Source organism: Lontra canadensis, unplaced genomic scaffold, assembly GCF_010015895.1.
Source record: "Lontra canadensis isolate GAN:19392208 unplaced genomic scaffold, GSC_riverotter_1.0 scaffold58, whole genome shotgun sequence".
NCBI lineage: Eukaryota > Metazoa > Chordata > Mammalia > Carnivora > Mustelidae > Lontra > Lontra canadensis.
The window spans coordinates 10,095,582-10,111,949 of NW_022631052.1; the positions used below are offsets into that span (position 1 = coordinate 10,095,582).

General features: G+C 60.3%; 1 protein-coding gene across 8 annotated transcripts in view; it reads right to left on the reverse strand.

The window, feature by feature from the left end:
• Positions 1-16,368, reverse strand: part of PITPNM2 (phosphatidylinositol transfer protein membrane associated 2) — a 132,806-nt gene that overhangs the window by 9,706 nt on the left and 106,732 nt on the right. For 7 of the 8 annotated variants that reach the window (XR_004384867.1, XM_032876403.1, XM_032876408.1 and 4 more), the window contains 12 exons: positions 15,278-15,492; positions 14,112-14,233; positions 11,475-11,702; positions 9,015-9,326; positions 7,958-8,053; positions 6,232-6,336; positions 5,969-6,039; positions 2,953-3,200; positions 2,343-2,532; positions 2,105-2,224; positions 1,332-1,543; positions 660-838 (listed from right to left, as the gene is read on the reverse strand). Coding sequence is in view for 7 of the 8 variants with exons in the window: in XM_032876403.1 (XP_032732294.1) it covers positions 660-838; positions 1,332-1,543; positions 2,105-2,224; positions 2,343-2,532; positions 2,953-3,200; positions 5,969-6,039; positions 6,232-6,336; positions 7,958-8,053; positions 9,015-9,326; positions 11,475-11,702; positions 14,112-14,233; positions 15,278-15,492 (2,098 nt within the window). In the remaining variant the exon portion in view is untranslated. The remainder of the gene's footprint in view (positions 1-659; positions 839-1,331; positions 1,544-2,104; positions 2,225-2,342; positions 2,533-2,952; positions 3,201-5,968; positions 6,040-6,231; positions 6,337-7,957; positions 8,054-9,014; positions 9,327-11,474; positions 11,703-14,111; positions 14,234-15,277; positions 15,493-16,368) is intronic. The other variant, XM_032876405.1, reaches the window with a different exon arrangement.

The window sequence follows — 16,368 nt, forward strand, 5'->3', positions numbered from 1 at the left end:
TGTCCCTAAGTCTCTGCTTCTGTACAAGCCACCTCTGACTTGCTCTTGGGAAAGTGTCCACACCTCTCTAAGCCTCGGTTTCTCGCTCTGTAACCTGGGGATGTAACATGGGCCCTGCACAGCCCCTGTAAGGACATTGGGGCTCCGTGGGCCACACTGGCTGATCCGGGGGGGGCACCTTGCAGGGACTGCTGCTCTGACAGGCTGCTCAGCCGCATGTCACACGCCCCGTCCCTGTGGCCTTGATGAGGGTCTCTGGGGCAGCGTGACCACAGCCCTTCTGGGACTGGGAAGCCACGCACCTGGGGAGGATTTGGGGGTGTCTGGTTTCCCATCTCTTCCTTATGGGAAGACTTTGGGCCTGGGAGACTGGGTCTATGTCCGTCTGATACCCGAGCAGCCCTTCCCTTCTGGACCTCAGTGCCCAGAGGTGCTTGGAAGATGAAACGGAAGAGCAGGAGCCCAGAGATCGGGGCACAGTCTGAGCTGCGGGAATAGGAGCAAAGGGGAGCAGCAGGCCCATGCTGGGGAGGGCAGAAGTGAGGCTGATGCAGGAAGAGGCCTGGGATGTGGCCATGGCCTTGTGGTAAGGGTCCACTGAGACCCTCTACCCAGTTCATATACCCCCCTGCCTTGTCCTGCCCCTGCAGAGCTCTCACCATCCAGGGCAGGGATGACGGTCTTCCTCAAGGCCAGGACGAGCCCCAGCGGGCACCCGAAGAGGAAAAGGTCTGCAATCTCAAAGTCGAACTTCCCCACAGCCCCTGTGCCGTCCAGCATGGTGGAGCTGCTCAAACGGCGGGAGCTGGGCTCGTTCCTCAGCACACTGGCATGGAGGCTGCGGATGGGGGCCTCGTGAGGTCACACCATACCCCTTCTCAGCACTGGCTTGCCCTCAGCCTCCCAAAGGAAGCGCTCCCCTGGGGTCATCAGGCCCACACGAGGCTCAGCCCCTGAGCCGTCCTGCAGATGTGGCTGCCCAGTACCTGCTGGGACACCTCTGGTGACAGCCGGTCCCAACCTCTCTCGGGGTGCCACTGCCTTTAGAATAGATGTCCCGGATGGGCTCTGCCCCCCAACTCTGCCCCACCCCGGACAAGCTGTTCCTTGGGCTCAAGATGGCCCTCGGTGTGTACAAGACCCCAGCAGCACCCAACAGGCCACCTTCTCCTGACCAAAGAGCCGTGGGCCCAGCCCGGGCATCCCACTACCCTCACGTCAGCCCTCGAGGTTTATGTCCCCAATTCTGAGGCATCCCTCTCTCTTGGGGTCCCCCCTCCCCTGGCCACGGCCTCAGGGTCGGACCTGGGGGCCCCGCTCGCCCCAAGCACCTGGACAGGAAGGCCTGGTGCTGCTGGATGGTGTCCAGCTCGTAGGTGGACGAGTCGCTCCTCTTTCGGGGCAGCTGCCTCTTGGGGTCTTCGACACCATTGCTTCGGGGGAGATCGACGTTGCTGCGGCTCAGGTGCCGACTGCTCTCCAGGCCGCCGCTGCCGCCCTGGGCCGCATTGACCAGGGTGCCGGGGGACAGCAGGTCAGTGTCCTGGAACAGCCCCATGCGGGTTCACTGCCCGGCGGCCACCGACCTGGGCCTGGCTTCGGTCTTCTCCCTCCCGACTCCAGGGCCACAGCCCCCTGCCCAGCTGGCCTCTCACCCATGGCAGGGAGGGGAAAGCCCTGTCCCCCCAGCCCGCTGGCTGAGTCCCAACAGCTTCCACTCCTGCCTGAACTGGCCACCTGGGTCTTTGGGAGCTCTCAGCGACCTCGCAGCCTTGCACAGCCCCCCCCCGACCCCAGGCCATGTGCTGCTCGGAGGCAGAGGGATCTCAGATCCCCTCCTGCTGGGACGCTCAGAGGGGCTGCCCGCTGCACCTCCTAGGGCTCTGCTCCCTACGGTGCAGACCCTGCTCCACCGCCCGCTGAAGCCTCATGGGCTCCAGGCTCCGTCCCACTGTAGCAGCTCACCGGCCCCGTGCACCCACCCCGTCGGCTCTGGGTACCTGCGCTGACAACCTCCACTCTTCCCTTCCCTTGCCTGGGGGAGGTGTGGGGCTAGCAGGTTGGTGCTGAAGATGCCCCCACTCTGGGGCAAGGGGCGTGGTACCTGCACGCTGGCCACGCTGCCCCTGCGGCTGCTGCTCTGACTCTCGGACACCGGCTGGTTGCCCTGGCACAAGGCGTCGAACGCCAAGATGCCCCCGACGCAGTCCCCAATCAAGCAGACCTGGAGGCGGAGAGGCTCTGGAGGCTGAGTGCCTGCCCCGCTTGCTGGGGCCCATCTGGGGAGGGCATCCCCCGCACCCCGTGGGGCTTGTCTGCCTTTCTCCCACCCCACCACTCACCTGCCCGTTGAAGGTCGTGCCCTCCTGGGACTTGATGAAGTCCCCATAGGCAAGGTTGGCCCGCTGGATCACTGCGGCGATCGCCTCCTGGTACTGGGGTGAGGAGGTGGCCAGCAGGGGCAGGGCAGCCAGGGGGATGTGGTCCTGGCTACTGGACAGACAGCCTTCATCGTGGCTGTAGGGGCTAAGGCTGGGGGAAGGGGCCCGGTCAGGAGAGAGCAGGTGGCTCAGCTTAGCCCCAGGGGCCCCTCCCTGACAGGGCAGCAGGCCTGCCACTGGAGAGCCTCAGCTGTGACGGGGCCAACCTCATGGGGTCGCTTCTGGACCGGGCCCTGGAAGGCCCTGGAAGGTAACAGAGCTGGGGAGTGAAGCCTTGCATCTCAGGGGCAGGTCAACAGCCCCACACCTCAGATAGGGAAACTGAGGCTCAGCCTTGGGCCTGGGGCCCCTCCTCTGTAAGCCCAACCATCTGCATAGGTTTTGTTGCCTCTGGACAGAATGGGCTGGATGGTAAGTGTGGACATCTAGATGGGGGTCCTGCGGCTGGGGGAGCAGCCTGACCCTAGGGGCCACGTGCTTGGGATGGGTGGTCTGGGTCCCAGGCACTCACTTGGAGACAAGGGCAAAGGCATCTGAGCAGATGGGCGGGCAGGGCACCAGGCGGATGGCAAGGCGGCCCAGGGCGCTAGGGTAGTGCACACGCATGACGGTGTCGAACACGGTGGCGATGGTGTTGGCGTCGCCCTGCTTGGAGCTGGGGTCCCCAGCGCCCGTGTCCAGGATAGTGCCTCCGTGCAGCACCAGCAGCAGCACGTGGATCTTGGAGGCTGGCGCAGCCAGGGGTGGGCTGACCTCGTCCTGCACGGGTTGGCGGGGTGTCAACTCCCCGGGGACTCAGCTCCTTGCTGGGCCCGTGTCACCCCGGGGCGGGGGCGATCTGGCCCAATGTTCCCTCTCTGAAGTCCCAGTTCAGTTCCTTAGCTACAGGGCCTGGTGTGGGCAGCCTCAACCCCTTCCCCTGGGGAGGCCAAGATGGTCCCTCTCCCTCTCCATGAGCAGCTCTGCTCCCCCCACTCAGTTTCCACTTTCCATCAGGGGCCCAGGTGGCAGTTTCCAGCCCTGGCGAGGGGCCCTCTGCCCGCCTGCGCACCCACCTTGGGTGATGTTCAGCTTCCCACCGGAGGCCACCCTGAATTCAGGGATGCTCTATGTGGGGCTCTGGAGCCTGCCTGCCCTCCATGTGTCTGCGCCCCAGGGCAGCCTCAGCCTGGGCGGGCCGTGATGCAGGGCATAGGGCCTGTAGCTCTGAGCTCACCCTCCATCTATACCGGGCTTCCCTTCTGTTCCCTGTGCTGCCGTTCCCGGACTCTAAGACCAAGGTCTCCAAGCATCTTAGAGCAGGGAGGGGACGTAGGTGCACCTGTCTGAACCCCCCTAATTCAGGAGGGGTTAAGGACCCCACCTCCTGCTGGTCAGGCCTGCACGTGAGGTCACAGTGAGACCTGAGACTTGTATACATTTGCACGGGGTTGGAACTATTCTATCTACAGCTGAGGTGGGTGTGGCCCAGAGAGACTGAGAGACTTGTCCAATGTCACATAGCACATCAGTGCCAAGCTGCCCCGGAACCCAGAGTTTCTGCCACCTATTCAGTGTTATCCTGCCAACCCCGGCTGTGGCTGCATCCCCAGGGGCCTTTCTCCACCTTAACTTCTGGTGTGTGACTGCGGAAGCTAGGACCAGGGCCCAGGAGAGGCCACTGGAGATGTGCCATGTCCATATTATGTCCAGGCGTGTGGGGGACAAGGAGGGGACCAAAACCATCTGGTACGTCCATGTGGGGACAAATGGCCCTGAACTGGGCCATAGGATGGCGTGTAGGCGGGGGCAGCAATGAGACCCAAGTGCCAACACAGAGCCTAGGTGGGGAGTGGGCAGAATGGGGTCTGGACCCAGGGGCTGGTGAGGCTGCCGGGAAACACAAGGGAATGGGGCTGGTCCAGGAGCCACAGAGCAGCGAATGAAGAAGGCAGGCTGGTGGGCAGTACAGGGTCTGGAGCCAAGGCAAGATTGGGATGAGGCTGGTCATTGGCCAGTTGTGGGCAATGGGAATCTGGGCAGGATCACAGACCTGGCAGAGCCTGGGAATGATTCCTGTCTGCACACGAGGGCTGACCACCGCTGGCCAGCCTGGGCAGGAATAAATTCACAGCCCGGGCAGGGCAGGGTGGGCCCCCAGCTCCCCGGACCAGCAGCCGGGAGGGGCTGCCACATTGCATCAAGGGTTTATCAACAGGCCAGGCCAGGGGCTCAAGGAAGGAATGTCTCAGGGCAGCCTCACCATCACCCACTTAGGGAGGTGGAGTCCAGCGGTCTTCAGAAACCCGGGACAGGCAAGGGTGGGCAGTGAGAGGCCTGTGCCTGTCTCCTGCGACCCAGCACTGGAGGCTGGGACTGTTTGGGGACTCCCGGAGGCCAATTAGAGACACAGCTCTACTCCCATACGTGCCTAACCCCAGGGCACACCACACCCAAGACTCAACTCAAATCCTGTAGGAACAGACCCTGGGGGAGGTACAATGCAGCAGTGGGCCTGGGAGCCACGGGGTCCCCGTCAGTGTCTCCATAAAGCCGTACCCCTCTCCCCCAAGACTGGGTAGGGGAGGCTCCGGTTTGGGGGCTATTGCAAGCAAAGGGATCTGACTCTGGATGGCCGTGCCCAGAACCGGTGCTGGGTTCCCACGCATGTCCTGAGCCGGATCTAGAGCCCAAGGCCCCTTCTGCCCCTCCTGAGGGCCGTCAGAGCTGTGTGTGCCCTAGGTGGGGAGGGGGCTCCATATGTTTATTTTTCTGTTAACCAGCCATTGGAAATCAACTCCCCTCATCCCACTTTGCCTTCTAGAAAAGCCCACGTTGACCCCGGACCCCAGAGTAGAAAACCCGAAGTCGGGGAGGGCGGTGTGGACGCTATTTCTCCTCCCTGGCAGCTGGTCCGAGCTCCCCAGGGGTCCCGAGTTCCTGGAGGTGCTGTCTCCACCTTGGGCAGCGTGGAGCAAGAGCCGTGGGGTGACCACAGCATGGACAGCCCCGCTGGGCCCTGGCTCCAGCCCCAGTGTAAACAGCTCTGACCGCCCACAGCTGGAGGAGGAGAAGAGGCCTGAGCCCTGTGCAAAGAACCCCTGAAGCGGACACAGGCGCTCTGCCAAGATAGCTTTATTGGACACTGAGGGCCCCGCGAGGCCCCAGCGGGGCGGCTGCCACTCACTTCTGCCTAGACGGCTTTTGCACCCCCCCCTTCCACCTTATTTTCTTCAGCAAATGCGGAAAGGCTGGGTACAAGGTGAACATCTTTTTTTTGGTCTGGAATTTGCAAGTTTCTCCTTTCACTTTCCATGGGTGGAGCTGGGTCAAGGCCTCCTTTGGGGGCTGTCTGCAGTCCTTCTTGGTTCTCAGGGCGGGGAGTAAAGGAGCCCCCAGGCCTCTCTGTGATGGCGCCTAGGCCAACGAGGACGTGAGGCCTCTGCACCCCACGGGACCCATCCTTTGAGCTCAGCCCCCTCCCCCTGCAGCCCGGGGGCCGTGGGCAGCACAGCCCCCGGCCCTCTGCCCCAGCCCCAGGCACCCACCTCGATGATGTTCAGCTGCTCCACGCTGGAGGCCACCCTGAATTCAGGGGCGCTCTGGCGGTAGAGACCATCTGCAACACGGAAGTGGGGGGAGCCGTGAGCCGAGGGGCAGCCCCAGGGCCACGGGACAGACGCAGTGACCCTGACAAGAGGGACCCTCGGATGCCCAGCACCGCATAGCAGCTGGGTCGGAGAGGAGGGGCCTGGCCCCTGCAGCCCCCTCCCCAGATCCTGAAGCACCCCACCGCCCCCAGCTCAGGTACCCTGTGAATCCTCCGGCTCAGGGCTTTCGATCTTGTCCATGAGGTCATTGGAGTTCCACTTGGTGATGTCCTTGGGGAATATTTCCTCTGAGTCGGACAGGTCCTCTGGGGAGGAGAGAGCAGGGCTTTGGCACCCACTGGAGGGCAGGGCCTGAGAGGCGTGAGGGGGCCTGGCTGGGAGGTGCGGGGCCTCGTGGGGCCACTCCGGGCCACTCTCTGGCCTGTGGTTGCCTCGGAGCTCGCTTCCACCCCCCCTTCCTTAGCAGGACGAACACTTGACCAACACCCATGGGGCTTCGGCCTGACCTTTTCTAAAAGCTGCGATAATGTTCCCATAACATAAAATTCACCGCTTAAGCCACTTGAAGGCAGCCTTCAGTTCGTTCCCAATGCTGTACAACCACCACCTCTGCCTGGTTCCGGAGCATCTCCATCTCCCCAAATGGAAACCTTGTACCTGCCAGCAGTCGCTCCCTGTCCCCCTCCCCAGCCCCTGGTGGCCACGGAGCCACTTCCGGTCTCTATGGATGGGCCGGTCCTGGACATTGCACAGAAGGGAATCAAACAACGTGGGGTCTTTTGTGTCTGGCTTCCTTCACTGAGCACTCTACTGCCATATTGCCAGGACTGGCAGGGGTCCATGGCTCAGTCCATTCTACGGCTGAATCCTATTTCCCTGTAAGGACGGACCGCGTTTTGTCTCGCCGCTCATCAGCGAACATTCCTGACTGTTTCAACATCTACACAGACAGCCTCGTTTCTGCTTCTCTGAGGACTGCAGCCTGGGGTGCCACTGGGTGGGAGGTGGCTGTCCCGGTGGGCACCGGCCCCCTCCCCCAGCCCTGCAGCCTGCCTCGGTCCTGCTTAGTGTCTGTGGACAAGTCCCTGTCCCCTCCGAGCCTGTGTCCTGCTTTGTAAACGACAAGCTGGAAACCTGTCTCCACAGACCAGTCTGCCAGTGGAGAGGAAGGGCCAAGGTGGGAAGCAAGTGAGTGTTTTAGTGAAGTTGACCCTTGAACAACACAGGGGCTGGGGCGCTAGCCCCTTTCCCCCCGGCCCCCACCCCCAGTCAAAAATCCGCATCAAACTTGATTCCCCAGAAACTTAACTATTTATAGCCTATGTTGACCAGAAGCAGAACCGATAACATAAAGAGTCAATTAACACAGATTTTGTATGTCATGTATATGATATACCGTATTCTTACAACAAAACAAGCTAGAGAAAACACAACATCATTCAGAAAATCATAAAGAAAGGAAAATACATTTACGGTATGGTACTTATCCAAAAAAATCCATGTGTACGTGGACCTGCGCCGTGTGCAAACCCGTGTTGTTCGAGGGCCAATGGTACCCCCATCTCCCCAGCAAAGGTGGGTGATTCAGGAGGCTGTATGGTCACCGTGTTTATTTGGGGATTGGTGGGGAAAATGGGCATTTCGCCTATTTCCTGCTGGTTTGCATTTGCTAAGGTTTCTATGGGAGCTGGACGTCCATTTAACCAAGAAGAAAACAAGGTCGTTACAGAGATTTAGGAAATTGTAAGAGGCCATGCTTCTGTAAAGATTCTTCTGGAAAGAAACTCACAGGTGGCACAAAGCCCCCTCTGCGTGTCGGTCCATCCTACACCCTGGCAGTGGCCCTGCCTCCTGGCCACTGCATCTCCCTCTCTGCCCAGACCCTCTCAGCTCCTCCCTCCTGTCCCCCGGGGAAGAGCCACCTACCATGAGCGTCGAAATACTCATCGTCTGAGCTCTCGTCGGAGTCCCGGGCAATACTCTGCATTCTCCACTCGGAGATGCTGTGGCGAGAGGGGCTGGCTGGAAGGCAAAACCGCAGGCTGACCCACCAGCCAGCTGAGTGGGGATGGGGGGCCGGGCGGGGGACAGAGGAGATGGTGCCAGAGCAGGGCCAGGAGGGCTCAGGGGAGAAGGGAGAAGGGAGGGGTGGAAGCTCCTGGAACTTTCAAGAAGGTCCCTCCCAGCCCGCCTGGCACAAAGCAGCTGTGTCCCAGGGAGGACCAGGAACTGGGAGGGTACTGGGGTTAAGGCTGGGACCTGCAGGCACACAGGCCAGGGTCCACTCCTGCGCTCTCGACAGCGGTCTGCCCGGGGCCGGGGAGCCCCTGAAATCCTCCTGCAGCAGAGCCGGTAGGGCTGTGGGGCACTCCCAGGAGGTGAGTGACATAAAAGGTATGGTATGGACATCCACAGAGCTCCTCGGCACACACACAGGCCAGCCCGGTGTGGGGACGCTGGGTTTGAACGGAGACTCCTGGCTATAAACAGGATCCCCTGGTTTTCCCAAACCGCCACCGCACTTTGGCCAAAGATCTCCCGGGAAAGGTCTTTCTCAGGCTCTAAAGGTTCTTTTGGCTTCTCCAGCCTGGCTCCTGCCCCAGGAGCAGAGACCCCTCCTGGGCATGCTGGGGAAACCCACCCAGACTCCCCCTCCTGCTGGGGACACCGGCTACTCAGAGCTGCAGTCCTCACGGCCCTTGTAGGGGTGTCTGGGGGCACCTGCTGCGGGGGCAGGCAGCCTGGGTGCACTCTGAGCTGCGGGGCTGAGGGCAGGGAATGGTTCTGACTCCCCACTGGTGTGGCCCACAGGTCGGGAAGCAAGAGTCCCTGTCAGGAGTCAGAATTATCCAGCAGTGGCAGCAACCGGCTGCCGCGGACGGGGGTGAGAGCTGTCCCTGGGGTACACTCGGGAAGGCAGAGACACCCCCCGCCCCTGAGCTGGAGAAAGGCAGCACTACGTGCTACATGCCCCGGTGCTCACCTCCTCGCTTGGAGGACCGCGAGGACTTGGAGGACGTGGACCACTGTTTCTTGAGGCCCCGGCCCGCCAGGGGCTCCCCGCCGCTGCCACTGCTGGGCTGGGGGGCGTCCCCGGGCAGCTGGGCCTGGCCGGCCTCGTCCTCGGCCAGCTCTGCAGCCTCCTCGCCATCTTCGCTGAACTGGGCCATCTTGCGGGACAGCATGAGCTGCGCCTCCTTCTCCAGCTCCCGGATGTTCTCCATGTTCAGCCCGTACCACTCGTCCTGCCAGCACCAGGCCTGCCTGTGGGCCCTCACCATCACCTTCCGCAGGCCTGCCCCCAGGCGGCGGATGGGGGGCGGGGGGTAGGGAGACAGGAGGGACAGGAGAGAGGGGCAGCGTTAGGTCCCAGGGCTGGGCGTGGGGCTGAGAGGCACCCCGAGGTTATACCCACTGTGGGATTGTGGGCAAATCACTGTCCCCCCCCCGTGCCTCAGTTTCCCCATCTGCAAATGAGGGGTCTGGCTCACAGATGGCCTCATGGGGTTCTACAATTGGAGCAAAGGGCCCTCGTGAGGGAATGTGGCTGCTCAAAAGCCAAGATGAATTTTGGGGGGATTGCTGCCCCAGGGGGCACTGGAGGGAGGACTCCCTGTCTCCTGTCAGTGTCTAGTACACTTTTGCTATTGAATTTTCACATGGAAATCAAGTTCCAGTGCAAAGTGGGTTGGTCTTTTCTCACAAATAGAGCATATATACATATAAAATAAGATACAAAATAAGACAAAGTAAGATGCAGAAGACTATACCAGGCAAGCCAAATAACGAAAATGAGACTACTTTCAAGGTATAAAGGATAATAAAAGAACTTTAGGGACAGAAGGCAGAGGGGGGTTGCCTGGGGCTGGGGGTGGGCGTGGGGGTGACTGTGAACATGAACAAAAGACTGGGGGGACGGAATGTTCTAGAACCGTGTGCACGACTCTGAATACACTGCCACTTATAGAACTGTCCTCTTGCAAGGGGTGAAGTGTATGGTAATGCAAAATTAGGCCTCGATAAAGCTCGCTAGGAAAACATTAAGAAGAAAAAGAGCATCATCCCTACCCACGCCGAACCGGGAGGAACAGTCGCGACCAGCAGCAGGGAGCCCTGGGACGGCCCTCCTGGATGCCCTCTCCTCCCGCCCCACCCAGCCTCACTTCTGTGTGTCAGTGACTTTCCTGCTGCAGCCCACACATGTGATTTTCCCCATGACACTTCGGGCTGATGTGCATGTTGCTGATGTTTACATGGACACGTCACGCGGCCATGACTTTTCCTGACACCTGTGGGGTTCTCTTTGGGTGGGTTTCAGGTTTGCTGCTGTCTGGTATTTACTTGTTTGCAACACCATTTTGCTTCTTCCTTCTTTTGTCCTTGGGCCTTTGGCTCACTTTCACTGTCTGTCCACTTAGCTTTTACGGATCCGCTGCTCTGAACATTCTGGAACATGTACAAGAGTTTCTCTTGGGGGCAAACCTGGGAGGGATGTCACCAGGTCTTGGGGCATGTATTTTCCACTTTCCTCGAGAAAGTGGAGCGGCTTTCCAAGGGTCTCTGTGACCCTTCCTCCTGGCTCAGGCCTCTCTGTCTCCCCCACAGCCCTTCCTAAATCCCTCCGCCCTCTGCTCCCTGGAGGGCGCCCTCTTTCAGCCCCGACTGTCTCTGACCCCCAAGTCCTGGGCCATGGCCTCAGGCATGGCACCCTTGGGTCCCACACTGAAGAGACCGTCTGCTGACACGCCCCTGCCCCTGCTGTAGGAGCGGGGGTGGGGGTGGTCTCTGCTTCTCTGCTTCCTCCTCTGCCAGCAGGGGTTATGGGACTATCGTCATCAGTCATTGTGAGCTGACAGGACACACGTGACACATCGTCTCAGGGGTGTGGCTCTCCTCACATCGAAACCAAAATCCTGGTTCTGGGAGTCAAAATGTATCTGCCCAGATGCCACTTCTAGTTCACGAGGCTTAGGCGGGGCTGGGCCCTTGGCACTGACCTCATGCCATGACTGGGGGGCGGGGGGCAAGTAGGAAGCTGAGGGTACCGGGGAGAGAGGAGGCCCAGGTTGAGCCCAGTGGTCCACCTGTTCCCTGGTTACCTGCTCCAGGCCAGGCTCCATGGTGTGAGTGCACCTGGGTGTCCCCCTGCGACATCCAGCCCACGGGGGAGGCGGGTCAGCAGCAGGGAGCTGGTCTCCCCCCTGCCAGGGGGTTGGCACTAGATGCCACAAACACAAGCCTGTCCAGAACGTCTGGGGGGTGGTCCTTGGGGCTTCTTAAGGGGACAACCGACGTACACTGCCTGTCACCTCTAGGCACTCGGCAGGTGGCCATGTAAACCTCAAGGGAAGCTGCACATGGGCTCTGGGTTGTCTTTCGGGAGTAAGAGCGCAACGTCAAGTCACGGCCAGACACGAAGGGCGGCAGGCTCAGGCAGGCTCACCGGTGTCGTGGATGAACCTCTCGATCTTGGACTGCATGCCCCAGTAGCGGAACTCCACCTTGCAGAGCTTGTAGGCGCACATGATGGGGAACACCTGCTGCTTGTGCTCCTCGATCCAGTTGTCAGAGAGGGGCCCCCGCTGCGTCTTGATCGAGTGGAACAGCTTGGGGTCCTCTTCCGTCTTATACTCGTTGGGGGGGACGGGGTCCTTGACGATGTCGATGAAATCTGTGGGGAGAGCCTGCCAGTGGCCTCTTCTGTCCCTCCTCCACCCACCCCTCCCTGCTCCGTCCCCTCCCTGTGTCCCTGCCTCCCCCAAAGCCTCCCAGGCCTTTGGGCCTCATATGCCGTAGGGCCGGACATGGGATGGGAGCTGCTGCTTTGGGCCACTCTGACCTTGGGCTCTCCTGACCTCGGGGCCTGCGTCCTCCTCTGCCTCTACATAGATAAATCAGGTGATGAGCTGAGGAGCACGGACAGATGAATCTCCGCAGGGTATACGGGCTAGGACCTCGGTGGTGGTGGGGAGCAGCAAACGGAAAAGAAGGCCAGGAAGAGCTTCTCAGAAAAGGTGGCCTTTCGGCTCTAGGAGCGGAGCAGTGAAGCCAGGAAGGCCCCACAGCATGGGATGGGAGAGTCTGGGGAGCCACCGGAGTGTGTGTGTGTGCAGGGAGGGGATGGGGATGCAAACTGCTCTCACCAGGCCGGGCACCCCACAGCACCCTGAGCGGGAGGGGCACCATATTCAACTTGTATTTCGATCGTGGCTTTAAGGCAGGCTGCCCTGCTCTTCAATCAGAAAGGAGGAGACCGGCAAGAGATGTCGGACCTCAGCTGGTCCTGAGAGTGGGGAGTGGAGAGCACAGGGCTGGGTGCTGGGGAAAGAGGACTTGGGGCTGGTGGAACCTGGCTGGGTGTGGGGCGTGGGGCCCAGAGGAGCAGCAGCAACTCTGGGAAGGACCTGGGCCACACCACCTCTTATCCCATGCTTCTTCCTCCTGCTGTGTCTCTCCCAAGGTGTGTGTGGGTTACTCAGGGCTGGGTACATATTTGGGGCACACAGATCCCAGCACAGAGTTTGTGGCTCAGAGAGCCCCTTTCCCGGATGTGTGGGGATGATGGCACCTGGGGGGCCGGGCTCTGTCCAGGCTTTGGCTGTCTCGTCTCCCCCACTTGGGATCTATGCTGTGGTTTGCAGACACAGACGAGGGCTCTACTGAAACCAGCAAGGGGTCAGGAGTGCCCCCAAGGGCAGCAGCATTTGCGGGGGGTCAGAGATCCTTCTAGGAGCAGACCACGTGCGCGGCCAGTGTGGGCAGGCAAAGGCCACCAAGGGGAGAGCTGGGTGTGAATGAGTCATATCTCAGAGACTTAGGAGCCAGGGCAGATGGCCTCTGGAGGGAGCCCACGAAGCTCAGGCCGTGTCTGAAGCTGGCTGGACCAGGGCTGGCAGAGGGCCTGTGTCATGCTGGGTCCATCCCTCCTGTTGTGCGTATAATGTGTCCCGCCCACCCCCCCAACACATATGTTGGAGTCCTGACCCCCTAGTCCCTCAGACTGTGAACTTATTTGGAGATAAAGCCTTTAAAGATGTAATCAAATTAAAATGAGGTCATTAGGGTAGGAGGCCGTCCTCCACTATGACTAACGCGCTTGTAAAAATGGGAATTTCGGAACCTAGATAAGCACACACATGGAGAACTGCACGTGAAGATGAGGGAGAGACTGGGGTGATGAGTTTCCAAGGCAAGGAAGGCTGGAGATCGCCGGCAGCCACCAGAAGCTAAGGGCAGGGTCCGGAACAGAGTCTGCGTCAGTGACCCCAGAAGGAGACAAGGCTGCTGACACCCTGCTGCCACTTCTGGCCTCCAGACTGTGAGACCGTGAGCTCCTGGGTTCTGTCCCTAGTCTGTCTGGTCCTTGGTTGCAGCAGTTCAGGCAGAATCCTATAGCTCTCAAACCCCGGGGCGGGGGGGCGAAAACTCCAGCAGAAGGGAGGGGGTGGAATGAGGGCTCCCCAGGAAAAGCCTTCATGCCCATCAGAGGCTGTCTGAGAGCATGGTCCCGGGGCGCTGGCAGAAACCTCTCCCATGAGGGTCCTACACCTGCCTGAAGTCCCTCCCCTGCCTCCTGGGCTCACTCTCTGGGGCCCAGCGACTGCGGAGCTGCCGGGGGCCCACAGGTGTGGTTTGTGCGGCCTGCATACGTTTATCTCGGAACTGGAAGATTTCACAGGCAAATCCTGATTTCTGGCCTCTCTTAAAGAAGGCTGAACACACGGGGCTGTCTACCATCAAGGGGACACAGCCCCCACAGTGCCCACGGCACTCACGCTTGGCGTTCAGCCTGAGATGCCCCCCTGGAGGGATGGAGGGGAAGGGCTTGAGTGGGAAAGGCCCCCAGCCTCGGTGTGTGCATCAGGAACGTGGGGCCAAGGAGGCTGGTCCCGGCCCCCTCCCGGTGCCCTCATGCTTGCCTGGACTCTGACCTCCCGCCCGGGACAGGGGCCAGTCTGCAGCTGGCCAGGCCCGGAGACCAGGGGCAGAACTAAGGGGTCACACAGGCAGGAAGAGCTGGGAAGTAGCCCTACAGGGCTCAGGTCCTCCCTGGGGCTGGGAGGGCAGTTCGGGTAGTTACCGATCGTCAGCTGGTTCTTCTCCACAGCAGACAGGCTGAACACGTTCGGGTTTTCTCCAGCATCCGTTTTATAAAAGGTTTCGATGTCGATGGAGAATTTCTCCACAAAGGGGCAAGTGAACCTGTGTGTGGATGGAAAGCCGACGTCAGGAGCGGCGGCTTGCAGGGGTGACCGTGGGAGAGCTGGGTCGCCAGGCCGGAGAGGGAGAAGGTGCCGGAGGGGTGGCTGAGATGTGCCTGTCCTGTCCACCTCGGGAACCTTTCCATTGTCCCGAGAACTGCCAAGGCCAGGCTGTAGGGGTGGGGATGTGTTTAGGGGGAAGAGGGAGACGTCACAGGAAGTTGCCAGAAGCCCTGAAGCCATCGTCCCATGTGCAAGGCACAGCAGGGACAGAGGTACACACACAGACATGCCCCAAGTATGTGGCATGGATCTAGACCAGCACTCTGTGACATGCCGAGTCCCAAATCCCCACCCCCAAGCTACCAGGTCCAGCAACAAGGCGACAAGCCCTTTCGGCTGGAGATGAGCTCAGAGGAGGAAAGTGCCTCTGGGAAGAGAACCAACCTCAGCAGATCCTCTGACAAGCCCCAGGTCCTCACCTGGCGGTGGTGGGGGGGAGACGAAGCCTGAGATGACACACAGGGGCCCCCACCTACAGAGTTGTGGGCTGGGAGCAGCCCCGTCTGTTCTACTCAGCTACATGGGCGGGAGAGGATGGGGCATGGAGTGAAGACCCCGCTTTCTTTGGGAAGCCGAGAAAGCCCCGTTCAGAGTAGAATCTGATCAAACAGTGTCACAGGTGCTGAAGGCCACAGGGTGGGAGGGACCCTCTGGGCCATCTGGTCTACCTTTGGTTCTTCCCAGCTGGTTGGTCAGTGGTCCCACACCGTCAGGTGATCACTGACAGGGGTTTGTACTCCCTGAGCCCTCCCATGTGGCCCTCACTTGCCTCACGCCTTCCCAGCCTCCCTGGGGCATGTGGTGAGCTATCTCAGTGGACCCTCCCCTCTCCTGCCGATCCTTGAGGACAGAGGCTCCAGGAACAGAGGCTCAGCTCCCCCAGGGCCTGGGCTCCCCGGAGTGTGGAGGGTGAGACTGCCTAGGGGGTCGTGCCCAGGGTTCCTTCCCTGCCCCACAGCTCAGGGTGTGGGGAAAGCCCCACCTGGTTCGGGTGTAGGGGTAGGCGTTCCAGGACTCCTCGACCACCCTGAGGGCTGCCTTGGGGAGGATGGAGCGGAACCAGCTGGGGATGTGCATGCCGACGTGGTACACCTTGTGTGTGTACTGCCCCGAGCCGCCAGGGCCATCCGTGTACGGCCGGTTCTCCAAGATCTCCACGCCGCTGCCTTCGCCATACGTCTCATTCCGGCTCTTCTTCTGTGGGAACAAAAGCACTTGTGAGGGGCTGCGGACAGAGCACTCTGCAGAAGGGAAGGGGTGGAGCAGGCCAGGCCCAGGAGTGCTGGGAGGAGGAGAGGCTCTGACCAACTGGTCTGGCTTCTCTGGTGTCACTTCTGGACCCCCAAATCCAGACCCAGACTCCACATGCCCCGGCACTCTTGCAGGAGACCGAGCAGGCCGTGGTTTCCCTCCTGGCACCAGCACTGCTCGGGCACAGTGCTCCCTCGTGACTCCTGCTGGTCCCAGCACTGACCGTGTTCTCAAGATCAGACACCACGTGAGGAAGCCCCCTTTCTTCCTTCTAGTCCTCATGGTACCGCAGGTTCCAGCCCAAGCAATCAGTCAAGAGGGGCGCCTGGGTGGCTCAGTGGGTTAAGCCTCTGCCTTTGGCTCAGGTCATGATCCCAGGGTCCTGGGATCGAGCCTCACATCAGACTCTCTGCTCAGCAGGGAGCCTGCTTCCCCCCCTCTCTCTGCCTGCCTCTCTGCCTGTCAAATAAATAAATAAATAAAATCTTAAAAAAAAAAAAAAAGAAAGAAATCAGTCAAGAAAAAGAAATGATGGGAGGCACTCAGATTGGAAAGGAATAACTAAAACCATCTCAATTTGCCAATGACATCATCTCATATATGGGAAATTCTGAAGGATCCCCCAAACCAGTCAAGACCTAGTAAACGCATTCAGCGAAGCTGCAGGATACAAGAGCCACACAGAAGTAACCAGTGCAGAAAGGAAACAAAGAAACCATTTCCACGGACAAGAGCATCCAACAGAATAAAATGCCGGGGTGGGGGGTGGGGGGGGGGAGGAGAGAATTTAACAAGGTGGTGAAACACTTCCATGCTAGAATT